This window comes from Chiloscyllium punctatum, chromosome 40 (genome assembly GCF_047496795.1).
Source record: "Chiloscyllium punctatum isolate Juve2018m chromosome 40, sChiPun1.3, whole genome shotgun sequence".
Taxonomy (NCBI): Eukaryota; Metazoa; Chordata; class Chondrichthyes; order Orectolobiformes; family Hemiscylliidae; genus Chiloscyllium; species Chiloscyllium punctatum.
Window position 1 is genome coordinate 5719730 of NC_092778.1, and position 15956 is coordinate 5735685.

A 15956-nucleotide genomic window follows, 5' to 3' on the forward strand; every position below is an offset into this window, starting at 1 on the left:
GGGTAGCTGTAATATCTCCTTCACCCAGTCAGAGAGTAATCAATCTTTATCCTGGATGCTGCTGTCTTTCCCTTCCTTATCAATGTTACTTCTCTCTGTTTCTCTCTCATTCTGTCTGTCCCTCCCTCTGTTTCTGTCTGTCTGTCTCTCTCAGTTTCTTCCTCTGCTTTTCTCTGTTTCTTTCTCTTTGCCTACTTCTCTCTCAGGCCTGCTTAGAATGCTTTTATTAGCATTACCTTCTATTTGCACATGTGCCTACAGATTTCCTGCTAATTTGAGCCTGTCGGAGGTATTGCATCAGGTTGTCTTTCATGCTTTCCACAGCTTGGACATTAACAATTCCTTTTTATGTATTTAAACCAGTTCTACTTGCGCATTTTTGCTGGCACCTAAGTGGGTGAACACACAGAATAGTTAAACATGGGGCATGATCGATTACTTGTATTAAAATTCTTCATGCCACAAACTCCCTGAAATCGACACTTGGGGCTGAATTTCCCTGAAATGTGGCTATTTTTTATTACTGTTATTAAATTGTTACTCCAGGTTTTGTTCAATTAATTAAGTTTTAAATTCCTCAACTGTCATTTTGGGATTTTGAGGTTGTGTCTCCAGGTTTTTAGTCCAATAACATAACTGCTTTTGTACTTGTAGCAATTTAAATTTGACTACTGTAAAGTGACTTGGCGATATTTTAAACTTGTGTCAGTGGCTATATGTAAACATAACTGTTTGTTCTTTTTCTGTTTAAATTGCAGAGATTTTGATTCTCTTAAGAAAGAAAATGTCTATGAGAATAATAAATTGGTAAGTAGAACTCTGACAGACATAAAAACCCTTCTTGTAAAATTCCCTTTCATGGTTAGTTTTATGTTGGATGCTGGGTGGGTAAATTTATGGCAATGAAACATTTACAGAATGGCTTTACACATTTCCAATGCAATGCTAATCCAACCCTTTGCTGGTTCTGTTGAATGTAGAAAATCTGTGATAGTATTAGCAGAAGAGCAGTGAGTTATCCTGATACCCCTGGCTACCATTCTGCCCTCAAGCACCAAAGATAGATATACTGGGCATTTAGAGCACTGCTACTTGTGGGATCCCGGACATAGCAAATTATCCTCACTTATAATCCCGCGATCTCATGGGAGAGCCTTGAAAATTTGCAACTTTTCTGCTGCTGACATTTGCAGAGCTGTATTAACGCACTCACTGTCTTCTGATTCCTTGGTTTGGTTACAGACAGAAGCTGCTGTTTGTTGACTGTGATCCTTGCCTTTGAGAGAACTTGCCTTTAGAATTAGAATTAGGTTTTATTTTCGCTTGTACTCAATTACAGGAAGACATGAGTACAGCGAAAAGTGTAATCAGTTGCTATTTCTGGCACCATCTTGGGTACAAAGGTGTCTAGATACAAAAATCTTTGGCATAAATCAGAAAAATAGAGAGATAAAGTTAAAAGTTAGGCATTACAGCCCTGTGAAAGCAGAGAAAGAGCAAAAACAATAGCAGGCAGAACAGCTGGGTGTATTCTAAAGTGTGTGTACAATGTTGTGACTCTGCCTTCAAGTTTGCAAGCTGTACAGAAAGAAGCCAGCTGTAATGCCAGCTTCATAATGTACAAAATGTGTCTCACTTTCTTAAATAAACTAACCCAAACTAATCAACAATGAGTGATTAATTATTTGAATATTATTAACTTCACACTGCTAGGCAGTTTTTCAGAGAAGTAACAATCTTGTGGGACACTATGTTACTGCCTTCATCACAGAGTCATAGAGTCCAACAGCATGGAAACAGTCAAGATTAGAGTAGTGCTGGAAAAGCACAGCAGGTTAGGCAGCATCCGAGGAGCAGGAAAATCAACGTTTCGGGCAAAAGCCTTTAATCAGGAATCTGATGCATTAGTCCTGATGAAGCATCATTCCTGATGAAGGGCTTTTGCCTGAAACGTCAATTTTCCTGCTCCTTGGATGCTGCCTGACCTGCTGTGCTTTTCCAGCACTACTCTAATCTTGACTCTATTCTCCAACATCTGCAGTACCCACTTCCGCCCAGCATGGAAACAGGCCCTTCGGTCCAACTCATCCATGCTGATCAGATTTCCCAAACTGAACTAGTCCTACTTGCCTGCGGTTGGCCCACATCCATCTAAATCTTTCCCATCCATGTACCTATCCTAATGTCTTTTAAATGTTGTAATTGTACCCATTATGTTTTGAATGACTCAAATGTAGATGTTATAACAGCTGATGTTAAATGTATTTCTAACATGTTAATTCATTAAGGTGGAACATGTAAGTTAGATTTTAGGAGATAGTATTTTCAATCAATAGGCATGGTGATGGATCTTTGAAGATATGCAGGGGGAATAGATAGGATTTTTAACAAAGATTTAATTTGTAAAATATTGCATTTTCAAAAGCAGTAATTTTCTTTTGTGAAGAACTTTGAGCTGTTTGTGATTAAATAAGTTATGAATGAGGTTTATAAATTGAGGCCTGGATTTCACAAGACAGGAACATGGATTTCTTGATTCCCCTCTCTCAATCCCAAATGCCCCTCTTAGGAAGTCGGTTGTGAACTAACCAGCGACTCACTGCCAATGTCTGAATGAGCAGAGAGTGGGGCTCCTGCCCTTCAGTCCCACAGTACAGAGAGTAATACATCCTGGATTCGAGTGAGCCTGGGACTTTTAGGTTGGGCAAGTTCAGGCATCCTGGATTAGGGAAGGGGCAGATTTTGGAGACCAGGTGGGGAGACATCAAGGTGGGACATCATCTTATGGGTACCCCAATACACACAAGGTACTTGCCAAAGGATGCACTTCACCTTCCTGTCTTCACCTCAAATGCAGATTAGATTAGATTCCCTACCATGTGGAAACAGGCCCTTTGGCCCAACAAGTCCACAACAACTGTCCGAAAAGTAACCCACCTGGGCTCATTTCCCTGCATGTCCCCTGACTAATGCATCTAACCCTATAGGCAACTTAGCATGGCCAATTCACCTAACCTGCACATCTTTTGGAATGTGGGAGGAAACCGGAGCACCCGGAGGAAACCCATACAGATACGGGGAGAATGTGCAAACTCCACACGGACAGTTGCCTGAAGTGGGAATCAAACCTGGGTCCCCGACGCTGTGAGGCAGCAGTGCTAACTTAAAGCATTTGGAAAACCTCTGATAGATGGATCTCATTGACTTCATCTCGGGCTTTTCCATTGAAAATCGCTTAAAAGGTGCCACTGTGCGATGGCTGAGAACTGAACCTATACCAACTGCTTGGAAGACAGCCATGCTCACCATTATACCACCATCAAACTGCCACCTTACAAGATCTTTCACTTTTGCCCACCTAGTATTAGCTGTACGGAGAAACTGGATTGTTTTCACAAGAGCTTTGGAGGCTGAGGGGCAAACTGACTGAGGTATATAAAATAATGAAAGGCATTGATAGGGTGAATGGTTGAAGTCTTTTCCCCAAGGTGCATTGGTTTAAGGTGAGAGGAGAAAAATTTAAAGGAGATGTGTGAGGCAAGTTTTTTACTCAGAGGGATGCGCTCGGAGAAAGTGAGGACTGCAGATACTAGAGATTAGAGCCGGGAGTGTGGTGCAGGAAAAGCACAGCAGGTCGGGCAGCATCTGAGAAGCAGGAGAATTGACGTTTCAGGCAAAAGCCTGTCATTAGGAATCACTGGAATGTGCTGCCGGGGAGGTGGTAGAAGTGTTTAGGACAGACGCATGGAGAGACAGGGAGAGGGATATGAACCATGTGTGGGAAGGTGAAGTAATTTAGAATGGCATCATGGTTGGCACAGACATGGTGGGCTGGAGAGCACATTCCTGTGTTGTAGGTTCTATGTACTAGCCTTTATTATGAGAGAAAAAAGATAAACATAAGGAACGTTACGTTTTGGTCTCACCAGTGCCTTGTATAACTATGTCTTGAATATTTTGTACAGTTGTGGTCTCTTTATTTAAGGAATGATGTAAATGCTTTGATGCTGGTGGTGGTGGTTCAGAAGATGTTTATTAGGTTGATGCCAGACTTGACCACGTTGTCTTGTCAGGAAAGATTGTACAGGCTTTTCACTAGAGTTCAGAAGACTGAGGGGTGTTTAGATTTAAGCTTATGTGATTCACAATGGCCTTGACATGGTGAATGTGGAAAGGATTTTTATTTTTGTGCATGAACTAGGAAAGGCAGTTTAAACATTTGATGTTGCCTTTTAGGACAGAGAAGAGGAATGTGTGACTTGTAACAATCTGTCCCAGAAAACACTGGAGGTGGGGTTATTGAATACTTTGAAAGTAGAGTTGGATGGGCTCTTGTTAGGCAGAGGTTATCATGAAAAGAAGGGAATGTGGAATTTGGAGCTGAAACCGATCTGCCATGGTCTTATTGATTGGTGAAGCCGACTTGAGGTACAAATGGCCTACTTGGAGGCATAGAATCATACAATCCTATAGCATGGAAAGAGACCCTTCAGCCCATCATATCCACATCAATCGTCTAACATCTATCGGCTTTTCTCCAGCCTTGTATGTTATGGCACTTCAAATGATCATCTAAATGCTTATTAAATATTATGATAGTCCCACCTCTACTATCCTTTAGGCCCTGTGTTCCAAACATCCACCACTCTTTGGTGAAAGGATTCTTTCTTAAAGCTCCTCCAAAGTACCTGTCCTTTGCCTTAAAACTATGCATCCTAAATATTGATCCCACTCCTACAGGCGAATGTATCTTCCTATCTATTCTGTCTCTGCCCCTTATAATTTTGAACACCACAGTCAGATTCCCCAGAATCATCCCGATGAATCTCCTCTGCACCGTCCCTCGTGTAATCATGTTCTTCCTGTAGTGTGCTGACCAGAACTGCACACAATTCTCCAGTTGTGGTCTAACTAATTTTATATACAGCTCCAGCATTAGTCTCATGGCTTTTGTATTCAATGCATTGATTAATAAAGGCAAGTATCCCATATACCTTCTTCACCACCTCACTCACCATCAATGATTTGTGGACATTCACACCAAGGTCTCTGTGATCCTCTGTACTTCCTATGGTCCTCCTGTTCATTGTGCACTCCCTTGCCATGCTAGTCCTCCCAAAACGCATCACTTTACACTTTTCAGGGGTAAATTCTATTTTCTACCGTTCAACCCATCTGATTAGCATGCCTGCTTTTGTTCTGAATCTGCCTGTTTGTATGTTCACTCCACCCGTGTGGCAGATATATTTTGGAAAGTTTCAGGCGATGCTCTTTGTGTGCTGGGAGTTAATGCTCTATTCAAGCAGAATCCATATCTTTGTGAAAATGCATGACAACCTGTTTGACAGATACTTTTCCTGATTGCTTTATTGCACAACTGTGGGTTGAACTTTTGTTTTCAATCCCTTTTACAGTTTTATTGATGTGACTGCTCAGTAAGTAAATGAAAAGCAGCTGTCTGATAGCTTTCCTGATCCTATTTGGACTACAGTGTGCTTTTCCAGTCACCTCAGCACAGGAAGGATATCACTGCCCTTGGCTCCAGCTTTGAAGATGATTTTAAGCACCAGGAATTTGAGCTAAAATAAAGAAAAATGAATTCCTGTTTTGAAAAAAAAATACATAATGCTCTATTTTGGTTTAATTCAGCTCTGTAAAGTGAATTAGGGTATAAACAGCTCATTGGTTTGCTCCCGTACGGGATTTGTTTGGTAGGAGTTGCTGCTCACAAGTGGAGCGTGCAAAAACACACCAGGGGAGTCTGAGGCCCATTTACCTCATGGGACAAGTCAAGGGTGGTCTTGGAAGCAAATAGGTCCAAGAAGATTTTAAAATCAAACATCTTGCAGCAGAGAAGTAGGGATTTCAGCTCAGTTTTGAAAGAGCTAGCCCTGCTCTTTCCCAACAACTCTGCCTTTTTGTGAAGATGTATGGTTGGAAATGTTATAGTGTCATAAAGAGTCATAAAGCATGGAAACAGACCCTTCGGTCCAACCTGGTTTGCCAAACTAAACTAGTCCCACTTGCCTGTGCTTGGCCTACATCCATCTAAACTTTTACTATTCATGTACCTATCCAAATGTCGTTTAAATATTGTAACTGTTTCGGCATCTACCACTTCCTCCGGCAGTTCATTCCAACTTATAAACCACCTTCTGTGTGAAAAAGTTACCCCTCAGGTCCCTTTTAAATCTTTCTCCTTTCACCTTAAAATTATGTCCTCTAGTTTTGAACTCTCCTACTTCAGGGAAAAGATCTTTGTTATTCCCCTTATCCATGACCCTCAGTCCTGGCAATGTCCTGGTAAATCTTTTCTGAATCCTCTCCAATTTATTAATAGCCTTGTTATAGCAGGGCAACCAGATTTGCACACAGTATTCCAAAAGTGGTCTCACCAATGTCCTGTGACATGACGTCTGAACTTCAATACTCTAAGTTTGAGGAATGAAGCCAAATGTGCTAATGCCATCTGCTTCACAGTGCCAGAGACCTAGGTTCAATTCCCGCCTCAGGCAACTGTCTGTGTGGAGTTTGCACATTCTCCCCGTGTTTGCGTGGGTTTCCTCCAGGTGCTCCGGTTTCCTTCCACAGTCCAAAAATGTGCAGGTTAGGTGAATTGGCCATGCTAAATTGCCTGTAGTGTTAGGTGAAGGGGTAAATGTAGGGGAATGGGTCTGGGTGGGTTGCTCTTCAGAGGATCGGTGTGGACATGTTGGGCTGAAGGGCCTGTTTCTGCACTGTAAGTAATCTAATCTACCTGTGATGCAAATTTTGCAGAATTATATACCTGAACCCCTGGATCTCTCTGTTTGACAAAACTATCCAGAGCCTTACCATTAATTGTCTAAGTCTTGCCCTGGCTTCTTTTACCAAAGTGCATTATCTCACATTTATCTAAATTAAACTCCGTCTGTCACTCCTCAGCCTATTGGCCCAATTGATGAACATCCCTCTGGAGTCTTAGATAACCTTCTTCACTGTGTACTGTACCACCAGTTTTGGTATTGTCCGCAAATTTACTAACCATGCGTCCGACAATCTCATCCAAATTATTTATGTAAATGACAAACAAAAGTGGATCCATCCCTGATCCCTGCGGAACACCGCTGGTCACAGGCCTCCAGTCTGAAAAACCACCGTCCAGCACCGTGCTCTGTTTCCTACCATCAAGCCAATTTTGTATCCAGTTGGCAAGCTCTGCCTGACTCCCATGTTTTAGTTTTACTAACCAGTCTACCATGTGGAACCTTGTCTATGGTCTTGCTAAAGTCGTATAGACAACGAGCACATGGGGGAGATATGAGGCACATAAGGTCCGGGTGAAGAGTTGAAGGGGGTGAGGGGGAGAGGCATTGCCAAGGTTTAAAATAACCAGGATGAAGACCCAGAAAACTGATGCAGGCCTTCAAAATAGTCCACCTTGGCACTTGCCCATCCCCCGTGGTCCATACAGGATCTGCTTCTAGAGTCAGCAGGCTTGACTGTATCGTGCCCGCACTTCCCTGGAATAAACATTGGGTCCAATCAGGTCTTTTAGATCAAAGCGAATCTGCGAAGGTGTGAAATTTCCTGATTAGATCTACCTGCCTTGGTAACAAAACAAAACCTAGTGTGCAAAATCCATCCTCTCAAATGTCTCCTTCTGTGTTCTTAGTCACACATATCGGCTCGGGACAGTGCCAGATCATTACACTTTGTGCTCTGGGCATTGTTGCAATAGTGACCTAATTCTGTGGCTCTGTGGTTAACCCTCTCACCTCATAGTCAGAAAGTAGTGAGTTCAAGTTACCCTCTGGAGAATTGAGCACAATTCCAAGTTAGCTCTTGCAGACTGGGGAATGCTGCAGCACTGGATGTGCTGTCTTATGGCCAAGACCTCTCAGGTAGATGTCAAAGATCCCGAAGCACTATGTTGAAGATAAGCAAAGGAGTTCTCCCTGGTGCCCTGCCTCACGCTGATCCTTCAACCAACACACAAAACAGAAGCTTTGCTCGTTTATTGCAAGGCAGTAACTGTAGACCCTCAGTAACTGTGTAGATTAGATTAGATTACGTTACAGTGTGGAAACAGGCCCTTCGGCCCAACAAGTCCACACCGACCCGCCGAAGCGCAACCCACCCATACCCCTACATTTACCCCTTACCTAACACTACGGGCAATTTAGCATGGCCAATTCACCCTAACCTGCACATCTTTGGACGGTGGGAGGAAACCGGAGCACCCGGAGGAAACCCACGCAGACACGGGGAGAACGTGCAAACTCCACACAGTCAGTCGCCTGAGGTGGGAATTGAACCCAGGTCTCAGGTGCTGTGAGGCAGCAGTGCTAACCACTGTGCCACCGTGCTGCCCACAAAGCCCACAGAGAACAAAGTAACTCTCAAATGTACCTTTCATATTCTGGATCGTGTATAATGAAACTTAGCTTCAAGTCTCAGCTCCTTGAATTGGTTTTGGCAGTTAATCAGATAATATCTATCTACCAGTCTTGGTTGCATATTCCTTAAAGGTTGTGGCTTTCTTTTAGTGAAGAAAGTTTTAGATTTTAACATCTTTTATGTGAGGAAGTGTTTCCTAATACACTGTCCCTTAATAGCCTCGTTCTAATTTTGAGACATTTTTTTCGCAGGCAGTCAGCATTTCAGTGTAAGCCTGTTGGTCCTAACTTTTTGAAATTCTTTTCTTCTCGCTTGATCTTCTGACCAGGGTTAGTGGATGCAGTCCAGCCGTTACGATGCTGGGCTTTAGGGACATAGGAACATGAGTAGGCTGTTCAGCCTGTTGAGTCTGACCCCATTCAACATGAACATTGGTGATGCTAATTCAGTGAAAGCCACCCGTTTTAACAGAGAAAATGTACTGTGTGTTATAGTGCCTTTCATAAGGCTTTGTAACCAGATATTTTTCTTTGCTCATGTAATTTGAGCATTGCAGTTATTGCCTAACCCTAACAGCTTTTGAAATTAGCAGCGAGTTGCTGCCTTGAACCGTTGTAGTCTGTGCAGTGTGTGCACCATGCTGTTAGGAAGGGAGTCCCAGGATTTTAACCGGGCATCAGTGAAGGAACAGCAATAGAGTTTCAAGTTCAGAGGTTGTGTGACCTGGAGGGAAACTCGCAGAGGGTGGTTGTACATAGATCTGCTGCCTTATCCTTTGAGGTGGAGATTAAAGGTTTGGAAGCTGCTGCCAAAGGAGTTTCCAAGTGACCAGAGTTCATTTTGTAGATGGTACACATTGCTGCCACTCTATGTTGGTGGTGGAGGGGGTGAATGTTTAAGGCATTTATGAAGGTTTTTTGAAGTAGAGTCACGACAGCAATGTAGGAAACTCTACAAGAACACAGCAAGATCCCACAAACTGCAATGTGAAGTGTCATCAGTGCCCCAAACAAAATGCCAATAGGCACTTCTGCAGAATATTTATTCTCCACTGTTTATGGGTGTTTCAGCTTTGCACAGCACTGTGGGGTTTCACAATCTCTCCTGTTGTGAATCACACATCCTACAATCCTCTTAACTTTGAGGCACCTAATAAAAGGGGCAGTTCCCTCTATTCTGAATGTGAACTAGTAAAGTGAATGGTTAATTACATGAAGAATTATATAAGGAAGTTGACTTAAGGAAAGAAATTGTGTGTTTTATAACATGATTCCTAGGCATGTTAATCCATTTGCATTCCACCTTATGACTGATTACAATCAGCATTGACTCAGGAGTGTTTGCTGACACTGAACACCTGAAACAGAAAGTGCTGCATTTTGCATTAATGAACACCACATATCAAACGCTTTTGATAATTCCAGTGCTCATCAAGAAAACTTCAGATACCTGGTTCATTCTCCACTTTTCTAATTCCTTTATTTGTACCAGATTAGTGAACAATGATCTTGAGCTGATAGATTGAAGTAGATGAATTCAGCCACGTACAGAGCCTGCAAATGGAAAGTGCAGAGCTTTCTTGAAACTGAAAGTAAACTTCGTAACCGCCTTTGAACAGCAAGTTTTAACTTCTGATCTTGTCAGATGCCAGTACAAGGTCACTGCTGTTGCACAACGTGAGGGAAATTGTACAAGTTGAGCGCTTGAACTCAAAAGCCAATGCCATTTCTCATTCACTTCTCCGCATGCCCAAAACAACCCAGGGAACAAGATTTGGAGGAAGAAGGTGTGGTCAACTTTGTCAAAGGCTGCAGGAGGGTTTTTAATGATAACATTCCATCGTCACAGTTATGGAGAATACTGATAATGAATTGTGGTCATCTAGAATTACATATAAAGGCAAAACAAACGTCATCTACAAAGTTCCATGCAAGGACTGCCACAAACGCTACGTAGGACATACAGGAAGAAAGTTAGCCACCAGGAAACATGAACACCAGCTAGCCACAAAAAGACACGACCCTCTCTCCCTCGTAGCACTACACACCGATGAAAAAAAACACCATTTCGACTGGGATAACACATCTATCCTGGGACAGGCTAAGCAAAGACATGCCAGAGAATTCCTAGATGCCTGGCATTCCAACCACAACGCCATAAACAAACACAAAAACTAAATACCATCTATCAACCCCTCAGGAAAACGAACAGGATTGACATCACTACAAACCCCATCCAGGACAAACTTATAAATAGAAAGCAGGAGACAACAGCTTCGCTTCACTTGGAGGTCACCACTGATGATGTTACCTAGCCAGGTAATGAAATGTCTGGATGTCAAATCTACAGCTCAGTGAGCAAACCTACATCCTAAATTACATATATTATACGGCATAGAAAAAGGCCATTTTGCCAACTATTTCACACAGGGGAGCAATGCTACAGATGAATCCCTCCCACCCTCCTTAACCCTATCAGCACAATTCTCTGCTCCTAGGCCCTTGTCCTTATCCACCTCTGCTATTTGAATGGTTAAGGTTAATTGAGAGCATTGGGAAAGGAACAGAATAAACTGCAAGAAGGGCACTTAATTCAGGCATGTCCAGAATTTTGAGGTTTAATTTTCTAATACAGGGGAAGATTGGGAGAGATTTTAGGGTCAGGAATGAGTCCAATCACAAACCCTTTGGATAGGGAAATGGTGGCAAGTGATAGCATCATTATACTAATGATCCAGAAGCCCAGACTAATGCTTTGGGACGTGGATTCCCCCAATTTTCTAATTACACTGAATTAATATTTAGAATTATTGGCTCATCTCAGTGATGGTGACTGTAACAACTGTCGGTGATTGTTGAAGAAACCACCTAACGCACTTAACAACCTTTAAAGAAGAAGATCTCCCATCCCTAGCTATTCTGGGTCACATGTGACTCCAAAGTCACAATCTTAACTGCTTTCTGAAATGGCCGAGCAAGCCACTCAGTTTCAAGGGATTCTTTAGGGATGGCAACAAATGTTGGCCTTGCCCATGACACCATGTTCCTTCTTGAATTGTCGGATATGGAGATAGGATGTGGAAACTCTGATAGTTACAGCTTGCAAACAACCAAGGGTGAAATAAGCACCGGTTTGGAAATTTGACACTTGGGGAATGCTATCCCTTTGGAAAAATGTTGCTTTACTTTCCCCTGGCCTTCTGACTTCCGTGGCTTTTAGCTGGAGTCCTGTTTTATCGAATCTAGAGGAAAAATGTTACTCCAATTCCAGCATAGTTCTGCAAGACTTTGATCAAGTCTCCACAATGGAGAGTGAAGTCTCAGGGCAGGCCATCTATCCTTGCCCCTCAGTTCATAAGGTAGATTACTTTTGACTTACCTGAAAGGAACTAACTTGTCTTCAATCTGGAATTAACATGTTACAACCTGGGCATGACCACTGTTATAATTTCATCACATCGCTAGGGCATTCTGAGTAAGTGAGTGATTTAACTGAGACTGCACAGACTTGGCCTAAAGGTCACGTATTTTTGAGAAGATCATCACCTGGATGTGTGGGTGGAACCTAGACCCCAAAGTAACGGGATCCTCAGGAATCGAAGGTGGTCTTTTTTCCATGTGACACTTGCTGTGTAAAGTCATGAGGAGTTTGTCTTGTGAACATCAAGGGCTTGCCTCCAAGCACTACAAGTTGAGAATATGGTGACCTGTGTTTCACTGGTCTGAATTACAATAACTGTCTTCATAATTCCTGACAGTGAGCAGCTTATTCCCCTTGCTCCAGGCTGGCCCAATCATATTTTTATCATTTAGCTTTGCCCCTCTCTTGTCCAGTTTCTGAGTACAGATCCTCATTGAGCTGGCTAAACAGGGACTACAATCTCTGGGTCAATGAATCATTGTCAGGACTACTTCTTAAACACTGACTTCCGCCCAGGCCAATCCTACGCTGATATGCTGCATTCAATTTTTTGAACGACTGCAATGTAAAGTTTTTTTTTCAGAAATGTAAACAAGCCTGTGTCGTAATCAATGTATCTTCTTCAACTATCCATCAATCCCTTTGCTTTCTGGAAACCACATGTGTGGGTCTTCTCAAATGCACTGTTTTGTCTTCATTCCCTTCTCCAGAAAAATGCACCACCTCATTCACTTCAAAAACAAAGAAGAGAAGCTCGCGTGTTACAGGGGACAAAAGCAAGGAAGTTATGGGGAACCTTTACGAAACACTGGTTTGGATTCAGCTGCAGTATTGTGCCCTTGTGTTGGGTACTGCACTTTAGGAAACGAGTGGGGGTATTGGAGAGAGTGGAGAAAAGGCTTCCAAGAGTGAGAGACTTGGGTGGATGGTGAAGCTGGGGCTGGTCTGTTTTGAGAACGGAAAGGAGACTGAGGAGAGATGCTGAAAGTTATGATGGGTCTGGACAGAGAGAACAACTGTTTGGAAGATCACAAATCAGAGGATATTATTTGAAGGTGTTTTGGCAAAAGTACTATAAGTGACATGAACAAAACCTTTAAGACACAGTGAGAGTTTATATTTGGAAATGCATTGCATCAGATTGTGGTGGGGGCAGAGTCAGTGTCATACATATCAAAAGGGATTTTAATAACTATCCAAAAAGAAAATTTGTGGATTGCAGAGAAAAGGCAAGTTGGGCTATTTGAAGAACTCTTGCAGAGAGTTGGCATGGACAAATGGATTAAATAGCCTCCTCCTACTGTTACCATTTTATAGTCTGATACATATTCAGCTCATAATACAGTTTTTAATGCTACAAAAACGAATATAGGTCCTTCTAGATTACAAAATTACAGCTTTTTAGCATTTGAAAACAAATTTTCTGAAGAAAAATTAGAACTTTTCATTTATTAGACTGGAATACATGCTGGGAATATATGAAATTTGGTAAGTGATGAGTATTATAGTTCCATAAATATTTGTTAAGTCTAAGCAACGTGATTGGCAAATGAAGAATTCTAACATCATTATAAAAGCGCCCTGGATAATCACAATATTAATTATACTGCATATTAAAGTAAGTACAATTTTGTTATTAATTTTTTACTATACTAGAGGTGACAATTACTCTTGAGTTCGTCACTGTGGAGTCAGGAGACATTTCAATGTGTATACTGTCTGTCAGTGTGAAGGGAACACTTCTGGCAGAGTTCTGAATTGAGCTTTGTAAATCAATTACTTTCTTTTTTTTTCCTACCTTTAAATAACTCGCTTGGATTTAGAAATGAAATTTTACTCTGTAATTGTTAGTGGCCTCTTTGCCTTAGTCGTTAGTTAAAATATAATAGGGAACATAAATTGGTATGCTTAAACATCACTTGATTTTGGCCAATGAACCTTCGACTGTGATGGTTCAGTGACTCAGGTGAAGAATATGCTGCCTGCCAGGAACGCTACGAAGCAGGAAGTCAGGTCCCTGATCCAAGGTCAGTTCGTTAATTGGCCATCAACTGGGATGGAGGGTGCACTTTGGGATACTGAGGGGAGGGTGTGTGAACTCTCAGAGCTCTTCACCACTGTGCCAAGGGAGGGGCATTTCACTGGGGAGGGGTTGTTTCACTGCGGATGCTGGGGATTGGGTATTCCACTTGGTGAGTGGGTAGTTCATGAGGTGTGCTGGGGACAGGTGTACTTCACTGGGGGTTGCTGGGAAGGTGGTAGTCTGCAAAGGGATGCTGGGAAGGAGGTGGTTCAAGGGTTGGGGAGGGCGGTTGCTGGGTGAAGTATTTTATTCCAGGGTGTTCTGGTGGAGGAACGCTGGAGTGTCAATCAAGGTCTTGCAGTATCTAGTATTCCCAGGCTGTTATTTCCATTACGGTCCTCAGCAAGAGCCGAGTGGCCATTTATATCCACTCACCCACATGGTGCCCCACTCACCCAGCAGTGTAGCTGTGTCTGTCATTGATAGTGAACCTCTGCCCTTCAAACTCCCACAGCAGAGTTCTCTCACCTCTACTCCTCAAATGAGTTTTGCAGAGGGATCTGGGAGGTGGTAATGGAAGAAAGCTGACCCATTTCTGATTGGAGAACTAGTGTGATGCATTCTCCTCTTGTTCCTCCCCAGCTGTTGACTGATTTGTTGTGCATTTTCAATATTTATTTCCCGTAACTGACTGCAGCAGCTATGTTAGTGATTGGAGATCAATGGCAATAATGTGTCTGATACTTTACCACTGGATGCCTTCAGCTTCATGTCTTCTTGAACATTTTGTTAACCTCTTTAAGTGGAAGCTGGTGCCTTTTTTGTGTAATGGAAGAACATTTCATTTTAATTTATGGTGTTTCCTTCCTTTTACAACAGGACTTTAAATTATATCAAAACACTTTTCAGCTCATAGTGTATTTTTGAAACTTAGTTAGTTCCTGTTGTGATGTAAAGTTGAAAGGTGTGGCGCTGGAAAAGCATAGCAGGTCAGGTAGCATCAGAGGAACAGAAAAGTTGACGTTTTGGGCATAAGCCCTTCATCAGGAATGAGGAGGGGGAAGGGGGTTATTTATTTCCCAGTCCCCTTCCTCTTCCACATTCTTGATGAAGGGCTTATGCCTGAAACATTGACTTTCCCGTTCCTCAGATGCTGCCTGACCTGTTGTGCTTTTCCAGCGCCACACCTTTCAACTCTTGACTCTCCAGCATCGCAGGCCTCACTTTCTCTGAGCTGTTGTAATGTAGGAGATCTGACAATCAATTTGAACACAGAAAACTCCCAACAATCTGAATGCGATAATAAGGAGATTATCTTTTTATCTGCATTTGGTTGAGGGATAAATGTTAGCCTGGATAACAGGATCACTGCCTTTTGTGAGAGGTACTTGGTTTCATAAAACAAAACTACCATCTAACCTCAAAATCAGTACCTCTGACAGTGCAGCACCTCCCTTGTGGAATGTCAAGTCTTGATTTCTGCTGCTTGAAGGCAGGAATTGCCCAGAGGCTTTGGGTTCTCACCAAAGGATGGCCCGAAGCTGTCCTTGCTGGGAGCCAGATTCGGGAAGTTATTTTCCTGGAGACTGTCTCCTAATCGCCACTTTCGCATTTACTGTTCGGTTAAGGATGGTGACTGGCACACGATTCTTGTAGTCCACCCAGAGGACTGGCAGCTGAAGACTCTGGGCAGCTCCACCAGAGCGAAGAGTGCTGCCGAGGAAGGTAGGAAACCTTGAGGACAGGATTACAATTCAAGTTTAGAGATGAGACTTTCAGTGGAGGCAAACCCCCCCACCCCACCCTGGCTCCTGCTATACCCCATCCCCGGTGTCAGCATTGCCTGCGATAGGGTTAGTGTTAACTACTGGAACGAAGCCTCTTACTAGTGATGGCTCCCTCAGATTTGAGTAAGACCTGCTCTGCCAGTGAATAAAAGTGCCTGTAACTGGGAGCCCTCATTTGTGGTCCATGGTCCATCTCCATCATGGGGCAGAAGGTCCACACCTTGCCTGTCTCTGAGAGACTTCCTGGGCAGGGCAATGCACCCAGAAGGTTCGTGGGGTATGTAGGGAGAGCAGGATTGGGGTATTGAGCTAGATGTCTGGCCATGATCAGAATAAATGGAAGAGTG

At 42.8% G+C, this 15956-nt stretch overlaps 1 protein-coding gene across 2 annotated transcripts in view; it reads left to right on the plus strand.

Annotated features, from left to right (window-relative positions):
• micall2a (mical-like 2a) overlaps positions 1-15956 on the plus strand; it is a 91887-nt gene that overhangs the window by 22224 nt on the left and 53707 nt on the right. For both annotated transcript variants that reach the window (XM_072559253.1, XM_072559251.1), the window contains exon 2: positions 759-807. In XM_072559253.1, coding sequence (XP_072415354.1) covers positions 759-807 — 49 coding nt within the window. The remainder of the gene's footprint in view (positions 1-758; positions 808-15956) is intronic.